The 20944-nt window shown below is 47.1% G+C and overlaps 1 protein-coding gene across 3 annotated transcripts in view; it reads right to left on the bottom strand.

The window, feature by feature from the left end:
• The window catches only part of LOC132401294 (E3 ubiquitin-protein ligase TRIM39-like), a 28058-nt gene extending 8107 nt beyond the window's left edge, over window positions 1-19951 (bottom strand). For 2 of the 3 annotated variants that reach the window (XM_059983391.1, XM_059983392.1), the window contains exons 1-6: window positions 19522-19951; window positions 18134-18229; window positions 17482-17715; window positions 16116-16138; window positions 15910-16028; window positions 5161-6312 (exon numbers count right to left, since the gene is read on the bottom strand). In XM_059983391.1, the coding sequence (XP_059839374.1) occupies window positions 5161-6312; window positions 15910-16028; window positions 16116-16138; window positions 17482-17715; window positions 18134-18229; window positions 19522-19932 (2035 nt within the window). In that variant the 5' untranslated portion in view covers window positions 19933-19951. Of the gene's footprint in view, window positions 1-959; window positions 2716-5160; window positions 6313-15909; window positions 16029-16115; window positions 16139-17481; window positions 17716-18133; window positions 18230-19521 lie in introns of those variants that run through there. The other variant, XM_059983394.1, reaches the window with a different exon arrangement.
• Window positions 19952-20944: the final 993 nt, after the last annotated feature.

Genomic DNA, 20944 nt, shown 5'->3' on the forward strand with positions numbered 1-20944 from the left:
GGAGGTTTGTCATCAACTAGCAGATCAGGAAGAAGATCTGAAACCAAGTTAAGTGATGACTGGAGGTATATATACTACTGGAGTAGACATGCCAAGGTATCATCCTTGATAAAGATGGCACAGTTTGAAATTGAAACATCGGTTAAAATCGATACCTGTACCCGGCTAGCAGTCTGAGAGTTGTTAATCTATGAATTAATTTGTCACTGTCTTTGGAATTTTCTTTAATTTATTATCAAAATGATAGATTTTTCAGGAGCTGTCTTTTACTACTTTTCCTTACACTTCTGAGCATTAATTCCTCACTTCGCATCATTTTTCAGCTCTTTATTTAGCTTGGATAATATTTGCATGTTTGTTTCTACTCTGAATCCTGGTGCTAAGGTCACTCATCATTTTTGACTCCCAGAAGAACCCTAAGGGTCAGAAATTAAACAGAGATCCAGCAGGAGAAATCAGACTCAATGGGCCGAATTGCCCTGTTCTACTCCATTCTCTCAGGGCCATTTGTTCGATGAATTTGTGCAGCAACGTTGAGGATCTCTGACCATAGATGACCATGAGATACAGGACAGAATTCAGCCATTCGGCTGGTGATGGAGAGCGCTCGGTAAACACATTCCTTACACACTCAAACACTGTCTTGTCGCTCTGCTGTCCTTCAGCTGAATGTTCTCACTTCAGTGTTTTCCCTGGTGTATTTTATAAAGGATTTTAGATCAGGTTGATATGATCGGATTGCCTTTGTGGTGTCTTTCCCAACATACACGGTGGAATATTCAGTAGGTAATGTGTAATTGTGGATATGTTGTTTGTGTAACCTCTTTAATCCCACATGACTCTCGTTGTTTAGGGTGAATAGCCTTCGACCCCCACCAAACAGTGTAAACGCTTTATGCGAATACAGTGTGAGACCCCCAGATATCAGCAGCAATACCAATATCAAACAATACACAAAGTGCGAGTAACTAAATATACTTTATAACAACTAGTAATGATGGGTTATTAGAAACAACTAAAAGAAAAGGCGCCAAATGAGTAAATTTATCAGTCTTGTGCACATAATATCCTAATACGTTGGAGCTAATGCCTTCAATTCCATCCACAACGTCTGTCCAAGACATTGACCACCATCGGAACTGCCGAGGTATGTTATCTGCCACACTGAAACCGCGGTTCGTCCCCACACGTCCGTCCCCTCTGCTCTCCTCCCGATAAAGCCCGCGATTCTCAGCTCAGCACACACACACACGAGAGTGTAACATGACTTCCACTGGCTCGCAAACGAATACAATTTCCATTTTCACTCAGTATAACCCAAACATGCTGACACAGAGAACTCCTTACTCAGCAGTTAACAGTACGAGAAACCATTTTATTTTAACACTTCAGAGAAGCCATTTTGTAATAGGCAATTAACAGTTAACGGTCCATCTAACATTATTGAGAACCCTACATACGCGAAATAAAGCAACTGGATAAGAAAAACTTGGATGGGAACATGGATGAGAGGTGTATGGAGGGATACGGGCCAGGTGCAGGTCAGTGGGACTAGGCAGAAAAGTGGTTCTGCACAGCCAAGAAGGGCCAAAAGGCCTGTTTCTGTGCTGTAATGTTCTATGGATACTTGTAATATTATCTGATGTTTGGGCGCGAGGCGAGGTTCCCATTGACCTTTGTTTTCGGACTGGGGGGGGTAACTTACTGCTGAAGACTTATCTGAAGTATGTGTCTGACATGAGAAGAGAGTTGAAAAGGTTGAAATAGCTGAGGTTGCGGCTGCCCAGCAGAATCAGGGGAATAAGAGAAGGTATGATCAAAATGTGAGGTTCTCCCAACTCCTGATGGGAGACAGAGTCCTCATAAGGGATTTGGAGCTACCTGGAAAGCATAAGTTGGCTGACCGCTGGGCAGCCACACCCTATGTGATGGAGAGTCAGATGCCAAACCTACCAGTTTTCCGGGTGAAACCTGAGGAGGGGAATGGGCCTGTCAAGATTCTCCATCGGAACCACCTGTTGCCCCAGAGACAAGAGGTGCAGGTAGACCCAGAGCTCGAGTTGGAGCCTACAGCTAGTAAGTGGAAATGCGTGGGGACTACCGTGTCCCCAACCGATGAGGTTAGGCCGGCCCCCACCCCTGAGAGGGATACTGATTCAGAGAATGAGGACCTGTCCGTGTGGTATATGATGCCTTTCGCTAACTCCCCAGTGACTGAGGACGAGACACCCGACCGTTCTCCTGCTGTGAGGTGAAGTCGGCGGAGCTACCTGTGGGCAGCCTGGGTTACAGCAGGAGAATTAGGAGACCACCGGATAGGTTGGCCTACGTAACGCCAGGGAAATGGCGCGATCACTACCATTTGGGGAGCTACAGTATGTCACTGCCTTTTGCACCTGGATTGGGCTTTGTGTTTTGCAGGAACGGTTGGCGAATAATCTCAAAGTCATGAGGACATGACTAAATTTGTTGCGGGGAGAGTGTAACGTGCTGTAAGAATTCACTGCTAATGTAATGGCTTCTCTGTAACGTTTCACTGCTAAGGCTAATGAACTGACTTCTCTGTAATGTTCACTGCTGAGGTAATGGTTTCTCTGTAGCAGCAATGTTTGGGTTATGGCTGGAGATAACAGGACAGTGGTATGCATGTTAGCCAATCAGGATTTTGTTGCTCTGTCTTGTGAATCTTGAAGGAGATTTTTCATGGGTTTTTTTCTGGGGAGAGATGAGGAGAGAAGACGCGAATGGAGAGATTTGGTGGACCGCCGGATGGGGTGGACTCGGAGCGAGGGTCCAAAGGGTGGCCACGATCGGAGGAGATCGATGGTGGATGATCGGCTTATCAGTGAGCTCCAACTTTGAGCAAGGACTGTTCAATAAGATTGGGCCTTTTTTTTCCTTTTTTTTTGCTTCTTTACTAACCATACAGTCTAAGTAAGAATTATAAAGCTCAATCGTTTAATCGCATATTGTGTACTGTTAGTTATTTCATACTGATTTGTAACAGGACACCTTGCTAGGCATCCACACAAATGAGTTTCCTCAAGTTTGGCCGGGCCACGGGTTATCACCCCCTAGATTAAGCCGCTACCCGACGCGAGAATTGCACAGCAAAAGAGAGTGGAAAATTTGATGATTAGGAATCTTAAAATCCAACAAAAGACAACTAAAAAGGTGATCAGAAGTGAAAAAGATGAAATATGAGGGCAAATTTGCCAAGTTGTTTTCTTCAGTTCTATAGAGAGTAAAGGGGAGGCGAGTGTTGATTTTGGACAACTGGAAAACGATGCTGGTGAGGTAGCAATCGGGGATGGTGAAATGGCAGATGAACTTTGCATGAATACTTTGCATCAATCTTCACTGTGGAAGACACTAGCAGTGTGCCAGAGGTCGCTGAGTGTCAGGGAGCAGGATTGTAAATAGCCATTGCTATTACAAAGGAAAATGTGCTAGACAAATTCAAAAGTCATCAGGCGGATAAGTCACCCCGGCCGGATGGATGACCCCCCCCCACTCCTGAGTCCAGAGAGAGATTACTTCAGAGATATCGGATTTATCTTTCAATCTTCAATCACTTAATTCTGGAGTGGTCCCAGAGAAATGGAAAACTGCAAATATTACTCCAACATTTAAGAAGGGAGGAGGGGAAAAGATAGGAAGTTGCAGGCCAGTTAGCCTAACCTCAGTGGTTGGAAAAGTGTTGGAATCTATTATTAAGGATGAGGTTTCAGGGTACTTGGAGACAAATGATAAAATAAGTCAAAGTCAGCATAGTGTCTTGCCCGACAAATCTGTTAGAGTTCTTCGAGGAAGTGAACAAAACACGGGCAGTGGATGCCATTTACTTGGATTTTCAGGAGGCCTTTGACAAGATGCCACATGAGAAGCTGCTTGACAAGATAAAATCATTTGGTGTTACAGGAAAATTAATGACACGGATAGAGGAATGGCTGACAGGCAGGAGGCAGCAAGTGGGAATAAAGGGTTCAGGTTGGCTACCAGTGATGAGTGATGTTCGTCAGGCGTCAGTATTTGGACCAGTACTTTTCACATTGCTTGGCAACAATTTAGATAGATGGAATTGATGTGTTTGTGGCAGAGTTTGCGGATGATACGAAGATAGGTGGAGGGGCAGGCAAAACAGGTACTGGGAAAGCTGTGATAATGCAGTTTGGTAAAAGGAAGTAGAGTGCAGAATATTATCTAAATGGGGGGAAAATTCAAATATCAGAGGCACAGATGGATTTAGCAAGACTCTAAGAAGGTTAATTTACAGGCTGCGTTTGTGGTGAGGAAAGCAAATGCAATGTTGGCATTTATTTCAAGAGGAATAGAATATAAAAGCAAGGACAAAATGCTGAGACTTTATTAGAAACTAGTCTGGTCAGAGTTGGAGTATTGTCAACAGTTTTGGGTCCCAAATCTCAGAAAGGATGTGTTGCCACTGGAGAGAGTCCAGAGGAGGTTCACCAGGATAATTCTGGGAATGAAGGGGTAAAAATACAAGGAGTTCCAGCTTTGAGTCAGTGCTCACTGGAATGTACAAAATAGGTCTCATTGAAACCTACCGAGTGTTGAAAGGACTTGACAGAGTGGATGTGGACAGGATGTTTCCAATGGTGGGAACATCCAGATTAAGGTGGCACAGCCTCAAATTTGAGGGGTGAAAGTTTTCAATCAGAGGTGAGGAGGAATTTTATTTTAGCCAGAGAGCAGTGAATCTGCGTAATGCTCTGCCCCAGACTGCGGTGGAGGCCAAGTCTGTGGGTATATTTAAAGCGGAATTTGATAGTTTCCTGATCCATCAGGCCATCAAAGGATATGGCGAGAAGGCAGATGTATAGGATTGCGTGGCCTAATTGTGCTCCTCTGTCTTATGGTGTTATCAAGATTCAGCCTGACCCCAGTTAGCCCCACCCCACTTATACTATATAACCTGTAAGCGTGCGGGTGGACATTAGGACTGGCGGGAGCTCAGGATCTCTGCCCCACGGCTGCTGCTGAATCCACAATGTTTCTGGTTGGTTGACAGATGCAGTAAACAAGTTAAAATTTATGGATTGATAATTCCCATCTTGTGTTTATTTCACTCTCTGCACATTTATATTTACAGGGACTTTAATCCTCATGCTGGTCCAAGGACCTGAAACAGTTACATACCCAGAGCGGAACCGGAGCAGATTCTCAGCCACTGGTTCTCATCAACAGTCGCGAAGAAAGGGTAAAGTTTCTCCGTGAATTTATTCCCAGTGAAGGTGTAGAGATGGGACTTGGTCTCTGCGTTGTAAAATGAAACTGTTCCGGACTCGTAACTGAGATAAACTCCCACCCTCCCTGGGATGGAACCTACAGAGAGATGGGACACGGGGGAGGTGAGAACATGGATCAGGTCACCATCATCATAATCCCGCTTGATCTCGTTATCATAATTATCATCCCTCTCGATAATGTCATAATAATTATCCTGCTCGATCCTGTTATCATCATAATCATCCTGCTCGATCACGTCATCATAATCATCATCTCGCTCGATCACGTCATCATAATAATCATCCTCCTCTATCACGTTGTCATAATTACCATCCCGATCTATCACGTCATCATAATCATCATCCTGCTCAATCACGTCATCATAATCATCATCTCGCTCGATCACATCATCATAATCATCATCTCGCTCGATCACATCATCATAATCATCATCTCGCTCGATCACATCATCATAATCATCATCTCGCTCTATCACGTCATCATAATAATCATCCTGCTCTATCACGTCATCATAATAATCATCCTCCTCGATCACATCATCATAATAATCATCCTGCTCGATCACGTCATCATAATAATCATCTCGCTCAATCACATCATCATAATAATCATCCTGCTCGATCACGTCATCATAATAATCATCTCGCTCGATCACATCATCATAATAATCATCCTGCTCGATCACGTCATCATAATAATCATCCTGCTCGATCACGTCATCATAATAATCATCCTGCTCTATCACGTCATAACTCCGCCTGATGATCCAGAATCCAGTCTCCGGAATCGGTTTGACTGCTCTCTTACTCTGCACAGAATCTGCGGCGACTCCCAGCCACCAGCCCCGATTCCCTGCCACCTCCACCTCCCAGTAATGTGTCCCGGATGTGAATCCCTCCGATCCCAACACACATTCCCAGTCTGTAAATCTCCTCCCGGTGTCAGGGAGATTCCTCTGCATCCTGGTCCTTCTGACACTCTTCCGATCCTCAGACACCTCAAGAAATGGATGCGCCGTTTCCACATCCAGGATGACAGAGACTGGGGGGAGAAGCAGAGAATTAGAGAGTCCCCGTGGACCAGGGGGAGACTCAGACAGCATGGCCCCTGAGACTGGGGGCGAGACTTAGGCAGCGCGGATCCCGTAATTGGGGTAGAGGCCCCTGGGCTTCAGGCGTAGACAGGTGGCTGACAGAAACCGTTTCCGGGGTTTTATCCAACTACAGCCAATGAACAAACAAGGCTTTTCCACCAGACCGAGAGCAGATTTTTCCCGATCAGACACACACAAAATGCTGGTGGAACTCCGCAGGCCAGACAGCATGTGTGGAGAGAGATGGACATTAACCTTTACAGATCAACATTGTCCCTCAAAAATAGAAATAAATAGGAGAGATAGCCAGTAGACGTGGGTGTGGGGGAGCGATAGATTCAGATGGGACTGGTTGGGTGATTGGATTTAAACAGGAGGTCACAGAGGCTCTTTGGCCCAACTTTTTCGTGCCGACCAGCTTGCTTTAATGAGCTCGTCCCATTTGCCCATTATTCCTTTCCACCTTTCTTATCCATGTACCTGCCAAAATGTATTTTAAAACATTGTCACTATATCCAACTCTACAATTGATCGAGGGCCTGGTGTAAACAGAGATAACCCTCTTCCCTGTCCTGACCATTACACCATGAATTTTAGTGTCATCCACAGAACTATTATGTCACCTGCATTCTCACCCAAATGATCAATATGAATGACAAATAAACGTGGCCCCAGCATCAACCTCTGCAGGTCACAGGCCTCCAGTCCTCTGTGTTTAAGAGACACTTGGACAGACACTTCAATAGGCAAGGCACAGAGGGAGACTGACCTAATGCCAGTCAATGGGATGAATGTAGATGGATAAACAGGTCAGCACAAAGGAGATGGGCAGAAGGACGTATTTCTATGCTGTACGATGAAAGGCTCTGTGACTTTAAGTGAACTGAATGACTGAGACACCACCACCACCCCCCCTCGGTACAGAGAGTTCCAAAGAGACAGCGACCCCTGACCCTTGACTCCTCAGACATGGAAACATACACTTTGCATCCTGCCTGTTGAGCCCTGAAATAATTTTGTGTGTCCCTGAGATCTCATCTCATTCTTCAGAACAGAGAACATAGAATGGTACAGCACACACCCAGGCCTGTTCATTCAATCATGAGGAAATCTGCAGATGCTGGAAATTCAAGGAACAACACACACAAAATGCTGGTGGAACGCAGCAGGCCAGGCAGCATCTATAGGGAGAAGCGATGTCGACGTTTAGGGCCAAAACAAAACGTTGACAGTGCTTCTCCCTATAGCTGCAGCCTGGCCTGCTGCGTTCCACCAGCATTTTGTGTGTATTGCTTTTCATTCAATGTTAGCATTCGTTAGTGAGTGTGAAGTGTGAAGTGGGGGAAGTGTGGAGGTTTGAGACAGTAAAAGGAGGTGATAATGGGAAGCAGCAGGGGAGAGATGAATGGCAGATTGAACCAGAACCAGGAGTTGGAGGGGTGGAAAGCTCATGGGAGAACTGTGTGTGTGTGGACGTAATGAGAAGGTGGAGCGGGACACAGATAGAAACATAGAAACATAGAAAACCTACAGCACTATAGAGGTCCTTCAACCCACAAAGTTGTGCCGAACATGTCCCTACCTTAGAAATTACTCCGGTTACCCACAGCCCTCTATTTTTCTAAGCTCCATGTACCTATCCAAAAGCCTCTTAAAAGACCATACCATAGCTGCTTCCACCACCATTTCCGAAAGCCCATTCCATGCACTCACCACACTCTGAGTATAAAACTTACCCCTGACATCTCCTCTGTACCTACTCCTCAGCACCATAAACCTGTGCCCACTTGTGGCAGCCATTTCAACCCTGGGAAAAAGCCTCTGACTATCCACATGATCAATGCCTCTCATCATCTTATACACCTCTATCAGGTCACCCCTCATCCTCCGTCGCTCCAAGGAGAAAAGGCCAAGTTCACTCAACCTATTCTCATAAGGCATGCTCCCCAATCCAGGCAACATCCTTGTAAATCTCCTTTGTACACTTTATATGGCTGCCACATCCTTCCTGTAGTGAGGCGACTGGAAATGAGCACAGTACTCCAGGTGGGGTCTGACCAGGGTCCTATATAGCTGCAACATGACATCTTGGCTCCTAAATTCAATTCCATGATTGGTGAAGGTCAATACACCGTACGCCTTCTTAACCACAGAGTCAACATGCGCAGCTGCTTTGAGCGTCCTATGGACTCGGACCCCAAGATCCCTCTGATCCTCCACACTGCCAAAAGCCTTACCATTAATACTATATTCTGCCATCATATTTGACCTACCAAAATGAAGCACTTCACACTTATCTGGGTTGAACTCCATCTGCCACTTCTTAGCCCAGTTTTGCATCCTATCAACGTCCCACTGTAACCTCTGACTGCCCTCCACACTATCCACAACACCTCCAACCTTTGTGTCATCAGCAAATTTACTAACCTATCACTCCACTTCATTTATAATAATCACGAAGAGTAGGGGTCCCAGAACAGATCCCTGATGCACACCACTGGTCACTGACTTCAATGCAGAATATGACCTGTCTACAACTACTCTTTGCCTTCCGTTGGCAAGCCAGTTCTGGATCCACAAAGCAATGTCCCCTTGGATCCCATTCCACCTTACTTTCTCAATAAGACTTGCATGGGGTACCTTATCAAATGCCTTGCTGAAATCCACGTACACTACATCTACTGCTCTTCCTTCAACAATGTGTTCAGTCACATCCTCAAAATCAGGCTCGTAAGGCACGACCTGCCCTTGACAAAGCCATGCTGACTGTTCCACATCATATTATACCTCAGGATCCTGATACTGCATCTCAGGATTTTCTCCATCAACTTCACTGACTCATTGGAACGTACTTATGCAGAGCTCCACACAAATATAGAAACATAGAAAACCTACAGCACAGTACAGGCCATTCGGCCCACAGAGTTGTGCCAAACATGTCCCTACCTTTGAAATTGCTAGACTTTCCGATAGCCCTCTGTTGTTCTAAGCTCCATGTACCTATCTAAAAGTCTCTTAAAAGGTCCTATTGTATTTGCCTCCACCACCGTTGCCAGCAGCCCATTCCATGCCCTCACCACTCTGAGTAAAAATCTTACCCTTGACATCTCCTCTGTACCTACTCCCCAGCACCTTAAACCTGTGTCCTCTTGTGGCAGCCATTTCAGCCCTAGGAAAAAGCCACTGACTATCCACACAATCACTGCCCCTCATCATCGTATACACCTCTATCAGGTCACCACTCATCTTCCTTCACTCAAGTTCACTCAACCTGTTCTCATAAGGCATGCTCCCCAATCTAGGCAACATCCTTGTAAATCTCCTCTGCACCCTTTCTATGATTTCCACATCCTTCCTGAAGTGAGGCAACCAGAACTGAGCACAGTACTCCAGCTGGGCTCACAAATTCCAGGCCAACACACTGCATGCCCTCCCAACCACAGAGCCAACCTGAGCAGCTGCTCTGAGTGTCCTATGGACTCGGAGACAATACCCCTCTGATCCTCCACATTCCGAAGAGTCCCACCTCCAACACAACATTTCGCTATCACCCCCGACCCACAAAAATGAACCACCTCACATCCACCTGGGCTGAACTCCATCCGCCACCTTCCAGCCCAGTCCCACATCACACCAACGCCCTGCTGCAACCCTTGACAGCACTCCACACCACCCAGAACAGCCCCTGACCCCTGTGCCTTCAGCACACACACCAACACATCCTTCCACTTCCCCATCCAAACCATCCACAGCAGCCCCCAACACCCGTGCCTTCAGCAGGCACACCAACCCATCCCTCCACTTCCCCATCCACAACAACCCCCAACACCCGTGCCTTCAGCACACACACCAACACATCCCTCCACTTCCCCATCCACACCATCCACAACAGCCCCCGACCCCCGTAACTTCAGCACATACACCAACCCATCCCTCCACTTCCCCATCCAAACCATCCACAACAGCCCCCAACCCCCGTAACTTCAGCACATACACCAACCCATCCCTCCACTTCCCCATCCAAACCATCCACAACAGCCCCCGACCCCCGTGCCTTCAGCACACACACCAACACATCCCTCCACTTCCCCATCCACATCAACCCCCAACACCCGTGCCTTCAGCACATACACCAACCCATCCCTCCACTTCCCCATCCACACCATCCACAACAGCCCCCAACCCCCGTGCCTTCAGCACACACACCTACCCATCCCTCCACTTCCCCATCCACAACAGCCCCCAACCCCCGTGCCTTCAGCTCACACACCTACCCATCCCTCCACTTCCCCATCCACACCATCCACAATAGCCCCCAACCCCCGTACCTTCAGCACACACACCTACCCATCCCTCCACTTCCCCATCCACACCATCCACAGCAGCCCCCGACCCCCGTGCCTTCAGCACACACACCAACGCATCCTTCCACTTCCCAATCCACACCATCCACAACAGCCCCCAACACCAGCCTTCAGCACACACACCAACACATCCCTCCACTTCCCCATCCACATCAACCCCCAACACCCGTGCCTTCAGCTCACACACCTACCCATCCCTCCACTTCCCCATCCACAACAGCCCCCAACCCCCGTACCTTCAGCACACACACCTACCCATCCCTCCACTTCCCCATCCACAACAGCCCCCAACCCCCGTGCCTTCAGCAGGCACACCAACCCATCTCTCCACTTCCCCATCCACAACAGCCCCCAACCCCCGTACCTTCAGCACACACACCTACCCATCCCTCCACTTCCCCATGCACAACAGCCCACAACCCCCGTGCCTTCAGCACACACACCAACGCATCCCTCCACTTCCCCATCCACACCATCCACAACAGCCCCTGACCCCCGTACCTTCAGCACACACACCAACACATCCCTCCACTTCCCCATCCACACCATCCACAACAGCCCCCAACCCCCGTACCTTCAGCACACACACCAACACATCCCTCCACTTCCCCATCCAAACCATCCACAACAGCCCCCAACCCCCGTACCTTCAGCACACACACCAACACATCCCTCCACTTCCCCATCCACACCATCCACAACAGCCCCCAACCCCGTACCTTCAGCACACACACCAACACATCCCTCCACTTCCCCATCCACAACAGCCCCCAACCCCCGTACCTTCAGCACACACACCGACACATCCCTCCACTTCCCCATCCACAACAGCCCACAACCCCCGTGCCTTCAGCACACACACCGACACATCCCTCCACTTCCCCATCCACAACAGCCCCCAACCCCCGTGCCTTCAGCACACACACCGACACATCCCTCCACTTCCCCATCCACAACAGCCCCCAACCCCGTACCTTCAGCACACACACCGACACATCCCTCCACTTCCCCATCCACAACAGCCCACAACCCCCGTGCCTTCAGCACACACACCGACACATCCCTCCACTTCCCCATCCACAACAGCCCCCAACCCCCGTGCCTTCAGCACACACACCGACACATCCCTCCACTTTCCCATCCACAACAGCCCCCAACCCCCGTGCCTTCAGCACATACACCTACCCATCCCTCCTCTTCCCCATCCACACCATCCACAACAGCCCTCGACCCCCGTGCCTTCAGCACACACACCGACCCATCCCTCCTCTTCCCCATCCACACCATCCACAACAGCCCTCGACCCCCGTGCCTTCAGCACACACACCAATGCATCCTTCCACTTCCCCATCCACAACAGCCCCCGACCCCCGTGCCTTCAGCACACACACCAACACATCCCTCCACTTCCCCATCCACACCATCCACAACAGCCCCCGACCCCCGTGCCTTCAGCACACACACCAACACATCCCTCCACTTCCCCATCCACAACAGCCCACAACCCCCGTGCCTTCAGCACACACACCGACACATCCCTCCACTTCCCCATCCACACCATCCACAACAGCCCTCGACCCCCGTGCCTTCAGCACACACACCAACACATCCCTCCACTTCCCCATCCACACCATCCACAACAGCCCTCGACCCCCGTGCCTTCAGCACACACACCGACCCATCCCTCCTCTTCCCCATCCACACCATCCACAACAGCCCTCGACCCCCGTGCCTTCAGCACACACACCAACACATCCCTCCACTTCCCCATCCACACCATCCACAACAGCCCCCGACCCCCGTGCCTTCAGCACACACACCTACCCATCCCTCCACTTACCCATCCACACCATCCACAAAAATCACTAAGGGCAAGGGTCCCAGAGCAGATCCCTGCGACACACCACTGGTCACCGACCTCCATGCTGAACATGACCCGTCCACAACCACTCATTGCCTTCCGTGGGCAAGCCAGCCCTATACCCAGAAAGCAATATCCCCTTGGATCCCACACCTCCCCACTCTCCTAATAAGCCTTGATATCCCAAATATCCCCTGAACATTTAGCACATTTATTCCGTACCTTTCCCTGAGAACATCTGTTCCCAACTTAAGCTTCCAAGTTCCTGCCTGATGGCCTCACAATTCCCCTTAGTCCAATTAAATACTTTCCTAACTTGTCTGTTCCTTTCTCTGTCCAATGCTATTGTAAAGGAGACAGAGTTATGATCACTATCTCTGAAATTCTCTCCCACTCAGAGATCTGACCTGACCAGGTTCATTTCCCAATACCAAATCAAGTACAGCCTCTCCTCTTGTCGGCTTATCTACATACTGTCAATAAAGCTTCCTGAACACACCTAACAAACTCGGCCCCATCTAAACACCTTGCCAATTAATATTTGTGAAATTAAGATCTCCCACCTTGACAACTCTTATTATTACACCTTTCCAGGGTCTTTTTTTCCCATCTGCTCCTCGATATTTCTGTTACTATTGGGCAGCCTATAACAAACACCCAGTAGAGTTATTGACACCTTCCTGTTCCTAGCCTTCACCCACAGAGACTCCGTAAACAATCCCTCCATGGCTTCCACCGTTTCTGCAGCCGTGACACTATCTCTAGATGAGAGGGTGTGGATCAGCACTTGGAGATATGATGTGGTAGCCATCACAGAGACTTGGATGGCTCAGGGACAGGAATGGTTACTTCAAGTTCCCGGTTTTAGATGTTCCAGCAAGGACAGGGAGGGAGGAAAAAGAGGTGGGGATGTGGCACTATCAGAGACAGTGTCATGGCTGCAGAAAAGCTGGACACCATAGAGGGAGTTGTCTGGAGGGCCTGTATTGTGCCATCGGTCTTCTATGTTTTTTTTAATGTTTTTAAAGGAATCCTTGCTGTATTCTGCCTATTTTATCCTGTGCCTCCATGTACCCAAATGCTCATGCTTAGTAATGGACTCCAACATCTTATCGAGAAACCCACTTCCATGACAACTATTTCACTGCAGTCAGATGAACTCACCCATAATTTCCTTTCCTCAGCCACTCTCCCTTTTTGAAGAATAAAGTGATCTTTGCAATTTTCCAACCTATTGAATGATTCCAGAATCTAGTGAATCTGGAAAAATCATTACTAATGCCTCCACATTCTCTTCAGCGACCTCCCTCTGAACACTTGTCCATCTGCTCCAAATGTTTTATCTCCCTTCAGACCTTTCATCTTCACATACACTTTGTACTTAGTAATAGCAACAATACTTATTTCTGTCCCCTGACACAATCACATTTCTGCTATCTTCCACAGTGAGGATAGACACAAAAAACTTGATACATACATCTGCTATGTATTTGGCTCCCATTTCTACATCTCCAGTGTCACTGTCTGGAGTTCTGATATCTACTCTTCCCTCTCTTTTACTCTATATATTTGAAAAAAAAAACATGTTGTATCATCTTGTGTATTGTTGGCTAGCTTTCCCTCGAGTCTCATCTTTTCTCTCCTTAGGGCTTTTTAGTTGTTTTCTGTTGGTTATCAGAACCTTCTCCATCCTCCAACTTCCTACTAATTTTTGCGATGTGATATGTCCTCTTTTGCTTTAATGCTGTCTTTGAATTCCCTTGTCAGACAAGGGTACATCATACTTTGAATATTCCTTCATCTTTGTTATGTATCTATCCTGTGCCTTCTGAATTGCCACCAGAAACTCGAGTCTTTGTTGTTCTGCCATCATCCTGGCTTGAATCCCTTTCCAATCTACATTGCTCAGCTCCTCCCTCTTGTCTTTTATTTATACAACTGATTTTATCTTCTCCCTCTGAATTCCATCATTTTAAGATCACTGCTTCATTTGCCCTAAGTGCTCTAATCAAATCTGGTTGATTACACAAATCCCAGTCCAGAATTGCATTTATATTTTAATTGCATATCCTGGCTACTATTTGGAGGCCTCTCTTTTTAGTCTTACTGATCCTTAACTCTACCCAAAGAATGATTCTACATCTACCAAAGTCACCACTGTTGAAGTATTTGATTTGATTTTCTACCAGCAGAGACTCCCCAGCTCCTTTCCCTACCTGTTTGTCCTTTGAATACAAGATGTATTCTTGAATGTTGCTTTAAGCCATGATCTTCTTTCAGCCACAATTCAGTGACTCCAGCAACATTGCTCCTGCCAATCTCTCCCTGTGGTGTACATTATTCCGTATATTGGTGCATTCAAATGTAACACCTTCAGTCCTGTATTCATCAGCCTATTCGACACTGTCCACATGAACTTAAGCAACGTCCACACTGGACCACACTTGAGGTAAATATCATTGTGTGTGTGTGTGTGTGTGTGTGTGTGTGTGTGTGTGTGTGTGTGTGTGTGTGTGTGTGTGTGTGTGTGTGTCTGTGTGTCTGTGTGTGTTGATTGTAATAAATGTCAATGGTGTGTGTGCACATTGAATTATTTGTATGTTACGGTGTGTCATCACATGTCTGGTGTGTGTTGACAGTATGTGAGTTGATTAAAATCAGTAAATAAATATGTCTGAAGAGAATGTTTTCCAGGTTACTGAGGGAAATAACAATGTATATCGCTGAGACTCTGACTACAATCTGTCAGTACTCCTTGTGTGTGTGTGAGAGAGAGGAAGCTTTGACAGGTCAGTTATGCTGTGTGTGCTTCTCCCAAGATGAAATCCTGATGGAGGCCAATGCTTGTTGTTGTGGCCTGGCTAAGTCTCGCTTTGCTTCAAAGTGGTGGTTTGAAAACAACAGTGAGACCTGTGAGATCAGCGGGTAGTAGACTTGACTGAATCAGACAGATCAGACCGGGTGAGCGGCACACTAAAGACTTGTGTATTTTTCTGATAAACTTGCTGACCGCACTGATACCCACTTTTATTCCATTCAATATCATGATCCCAGTATTAATTTCCCAGCTACTGTGGTGGGATTCAAACTCGTGTCAGTGTGTTAAAGTGTGCCTGGGATGAGTACGCAGTGGTCCCGTGTGTTGGTTGCATTGTGGCCCTGTGCTGGTGTGTTCACAGCTCTGACATCTCCAGCTGGCCATGTGACAGTGATGCCTCCCAGTCTGTCAGTTTCATGTGGAATAAATTTCAGTTCAGCCTTCAGCTCATTATTACAGCCAATCTCTGCTTCAAATTATAGCGTAATTTTTGTAATTTTACCTCCATTCATGGCATCAAGTGTTTCTCTCAGCACTGTGATCAACAAATAGGGGTGATCGAATTTTTCAACCGGTAGGGCCTCATCTGTCACTGACAATTTCTGGACATCATCAGGAATTCTATAAATAATAAACTGCTCATTATAAACTGCAATTCTGAACTATCTTACAAAGTCATACAGGGTTTTGGTAAAGAGCATGTCTTACCTCCTGTTCTGATGAGCTTCCTCCTGAAAAAAATAAAAACACAAATAGACTTGGACTTACTGTTCACATCCAAATGAAAATTCCCACTCCCACAGTCACTCACGCACACAAACAACGCAGAATCACGGGGTAAATTACAATGAATGTTAGACCATTACTGAGAGGATGAAACCTACATGAAAGACAGGACAAGTTGTGCATTTATATCTGGATATGACATCAGGGTGATAAGATGGGGTAGTTTAAGATCAGTGATAGATTTGATTGTGCGTAGGTGGAGAAAGTATCTCTATTTATGGGGAGACGTGGGGAGATGAAATTCCAGATGGATTTTAATAAATCCTTTTAGAAATTTAGTGAAGAGGATGTGGAACTCACTGCTGCAGGAGTAGTTGAGTTGGAACAGCAGAGATTGAATGTAATGGGGAATCTGGATAAACACACAGGGCACTGTTGCTTGGTGTGGTGAGAAAGTGGGAGAAGACTTGTGAAGTTACCAAACTGATAGGGAAAGATGGACTAAATGGGAAGTGGGATATAACCCCATGTAAAATTTATCTGAAAAACTAAAGAGACAGTAAAAGATTTCCTAATCTGACGGAAACCGGATAGAGAGTCTGATGTGTGGGTCACAGTCTTTGTTCTCACTGATTGACAGACACTCACATCCACTGCACCAGACACACTCAGAGCCTCTGACAGGAACAGGGTGTTAATGGGAGCTTTAGAGGATAGTTAATGTGGTAATTATGGAGCCAATCAGCAGCTCTGTGTTATGATCAGAGTAAGTCATTTCACAGAAGATTGAATTCTGTCCTGGGATGTACAGAAGTTGTTGAAGTCCATTTCTTGGACAACAACCTTGAATATTTGCATCAGTTGTCTGGAGAGGAACAGTTTCCTGAAATTTGTAAATGGTGTGTGGAGGAACAACGTATCTGTTTTCTGTCTGCATTGTATTCTGTGTTGTGTTTGTATGGGAACTAGTCACGTGAGTGGGGGCATGGTAAGAGGGAAGGGAATAAGTTCATACTTTGTTTTGGGCAGTTTTGTGCTGGGGACAGACAGATGTCATATCTTTTGTTGACCACTCAGTTGCAGCTTAATTTACGATTAATTACCCTGATGTTTCATCGCTTCGAGATTGTATGTTGCTAATGAATGATGGCATATGTATCTGGGACATTTTGGAACATCATTATTGGAGTGATTGGAGAGCGTGTCATCCAAGTATAAAAAGCTCTGCGAGGTCGCCTGCAGCGGCAATTCATCTGTTAGAATTGGCTGCTGTGCTGTGTTTATTTCAAATATACCACTGTTCAGTTAGTGTCCTTTGACAGAAACAAATCGGAATATAATTGCTCACCTTGAGAAATAACACACCGTCTTTTTGATTCATCTGTTCCTGTAACTTTGAAATTTCCTCCTGAATCAGCCTTATATTCTCTTGAATCTCTCCAAGATTTTTCTCCATTGGATTTAGAATCCTTGCCTCTTCTTTCTTGATATCCCTGAGTGAGCTCTGCTCTTTCTCAGTGATAATCTGGCACAGTGCAGCAAACTGGGACGTGATGTGGGACTGAATACTGTGTGACTGTTCCTGTCAAATGAAACATGAAGATTAATTTACTGTATTGCTGTGTTGTATTTCCTTATGACATTAAGGTGACCATTTGGTCCATTAAAGTCCACGTTAGTTCTGAGAGCATTCCCATCAACCCTATTCCCGCACGCTTTCCTGAAACTTATTTTTCCTCATTGACTCATTAACTCACGCCTTATTCATATACACCATCCTCCACCTACACAGGGTTTATTGCAATTAACCATTCATCCATCATGTCCTTGGGATGTGTCTAGAACTGTCACGGTCAGAGGGGGAACATGCAAACTCCACAAAGACAGCACCAGAGGTCAGGATTGAACCCAGGTCACTGGGGCTGTGATACTCTGCTATTCTACATTAAATGGAATAAAACTATACAGTAATATCAGTAATTCCGCTCAGGAAGCCTCACCCGAACTCTGGAAATCTTCTCTTTCTGTTGCTGCTCCTTATCCTGGAAGTTTGAAATCTTTTTTGTGAGAGAATCTAAGGTAGATTTCAGCTGATCCTGGAAGCCAGAGAGTGAAAGAAATAGAAACAGACAGGCATCAGAAGAAAGTGATCAAACCCGATTATCACACAAAATGCTGGAGGAAGTCAGTGAGTCAGGCCGCATCTATGCAGGAGAAATAAACTGTCGACATTTCGGTATGAGACCCTTCATTAGGACTGGGAAGGAATGGGGCAGAAGCCCGAATAAAAAGGTGACGGGTGAGACAGCATGAGCAGGAACGTGGGGGAGGGTGATGAAGTGAGAAGCTGAGAGGGAAGAGGCAAAGAGCTGGAGAATACGTACACAACGCTGGAAGAACTCAGCAGGTCAGGCAGCATCTTTGAGAAAAGAGTAGCCAAACTTTCCAGCCAAGACTATCAGGAATGGGGGGGGGGGGGCGGGAAGAGAGGGCCGAAGCCCAGTAATAGAGATAGGGGAGGGGGTAGAGCCTAGAGGCGCCAGGTGGAAAACCAATCAGAGGAAAGATAAAGGGGGGAGGGGGAGGGGATAAGCATGAAAGAACTGTAGAGATAAAGAAGCAGATAAAGTTAGTTAAACTGTAAAGTTAAAGTTAGAGATAAAGTTGAAAGGGGAGAGAGGCAGAGAGGGACCTGGGATAGGGGAAGGGGGAGGGGGAGGGAATTACTGGAAATTGGAGAATTCAATGTTCATACCACAAGGCTGGAGGCTACCCACACGGTAGATGAGGTGTTGCTCCTCCAACCTGAGTTTGGCCTCATCATGGCAGTAGAGGAGACCATGTATGGACATATCTAGATAGGAATGAGGGGCAGAGTTGAAGTGAGTGGCAACCGGAAGGTCCTGTCTGTTGTGGCAGACGGAGTGGAGGTGCTCGACGAAGCGGTCCCCCAATCTGCGTCGGGTCTCGCTGATGTAGAGGAGGCCGCACCGGGAGCACCGGATGCAACAGACGACTCCAGCAGACTCGCAGGTGAAGTGTTGGCTCACCTGGAAGGACTGTCTGGGGCCCGGAATGGTGGTAAGGGGAGAGGTGGAGAACCTAATAGGAGAGGTCAATCGACCATGGGAGAAACGGGAGGAATTGGGGACCTGAATGGTGACGAGGGAGGAGGTGTACGAGTTAGCAGTAACACTTCTCTCGCTTGCATTTGCAGCCAGGAGGGAGATCAGTGGAGAGGAGCGAGTGGATAAGGGAGTTACCTAGAGAACGAATTGTGCTGAGGGAGGGAAAGATGATCTTTCTGGTAGAGTCCCGTCGGGAAAGCGAAAGGTGCGGAAAATACGTTGGTTATTGAGGCTCAAAATCAAATTCTGGTTAGTTTTACCTTGTAGATTTTAACGGCTTCTTTAATCGGCTTGAAGCGGTGCTCTCTGTGTTCCTGCGCATCTCTACAGATCAGACAGATCAGTGTCTTGTCCGTTTCACAAAACAGCTTCAGTTCTTCCTCATGTTCCTCGCAGTGACGTTTACTTTCCTTCCCGTTCGGGTTCAGGTTTAGATTTCGAGCTTTTTCAGCCAGATTTGCTAAGGCCCAACTTACCCTGAGGGTGCGGTCAGCAAACACCTCTCTACATTCCGGGCAGGAGTTTCTCTCATCCATTTCCCAACACCGTGTGATACAAGACCGACAGAAGTTGTGCCCGCACTCCAGTATAACCGGATCGGTGAAGAAATCCAGGCAGATGGAACAAATTGCCTCCTCGGTTAAACTCTCGACCTGTCCTTTCGAAGCCATGTTAACTCCCAGCACTTCCTGATTCAGAATGCTTTCACTTTCTGGGAGCTGAGGATTCCTGCAGTACCGCGGTTGTCCACTACAGGCGCTGCAGTCTCAGGGAAGGAATATCAAAAACAAAGTGCACTGCAGATGCTGAGTTCATCCAGCTATTTTGTACGCTGGGAATGAACATTATGTTGCTGTCCAGTGTTCGGTGGGAAGGATTCGCGGTAATGTCCATTCTCAGGGTGAGTCCGGAAACTCGATTAACAGGTCGGAAATTAAAACTCGGCCATGGACTGCCCAAGCCCGGCTGCAAAAAGAAAAGGGTTGGACATGGGGCTAGCAACCCCATCCCGTAAGAACCCAGTGAGACAGAAAAATCAAGTGAATCTTCAAAGGACTCATCCCTGGGATCGGAAGGACCTCCACTGGAAGACGATTGAAATCGGATGGTGAAAGGAGAAGTCACAGGGCCGATCAACCCTTGCTCTGGACAGGGGCCTCTTACGAGCTGCTGGCGGCGGCCTATGTCCCAGTCGGCGAGATGGGCTAAAGAAGAAGCAGAACAGAAATGAAGCCGGAGAGAAGAGCCTGGTTCAGTCTGAGGCAGGACTGAAATGGCCAAGTTCTGAAAAGAGAGGCACAAGAGACCTCAGATACTGAAATCTCGAGTAAGGAACATGACGCTGGAGGAACTGAGCGGGTCAGGCACCCTCTGTGGCGAGAAATGGAGCAATCGGCTTTCCGGGTCGAGATCCTTCATCTAAACTGTCTCCACCCGAAATGTCGATTCTTCATGTCTCTCCACAGATGCTGCCGGACACGCTCAGTTCCTCCGGCAGCACGTTTTTAGTTTTCTCGAGGTCTAAAGAAAGTCAGATTGAGGGATAAAACGGTGGTAAATTTTGAAAGTAACTATTAAGTTAATTCATGCCGTGAAACTGGGGATGTGCAGAGAAGATTGTGCTGTAAGGAGACAGATGCAGTGGTGATGACCGACCTGTGGCTGCAGGAAAGAGCACAGGAA

The sequence above is a fragment of the Hypanus sabinus genome, chromosome 10, assembly GCF_030144855.1.
Source record: "Hypanus sabinus isolate sHypSab1 chromosome 10, sHypSab1.hap1, whole genome shotgun sequence".
Classification (NCBI taxonomy): Eukaryota; Metazoa; Chordata; class Chondrichthyes; order Myliobatiformes; family Dasyatidae; genus Hypanus; species Hypanus sabinus.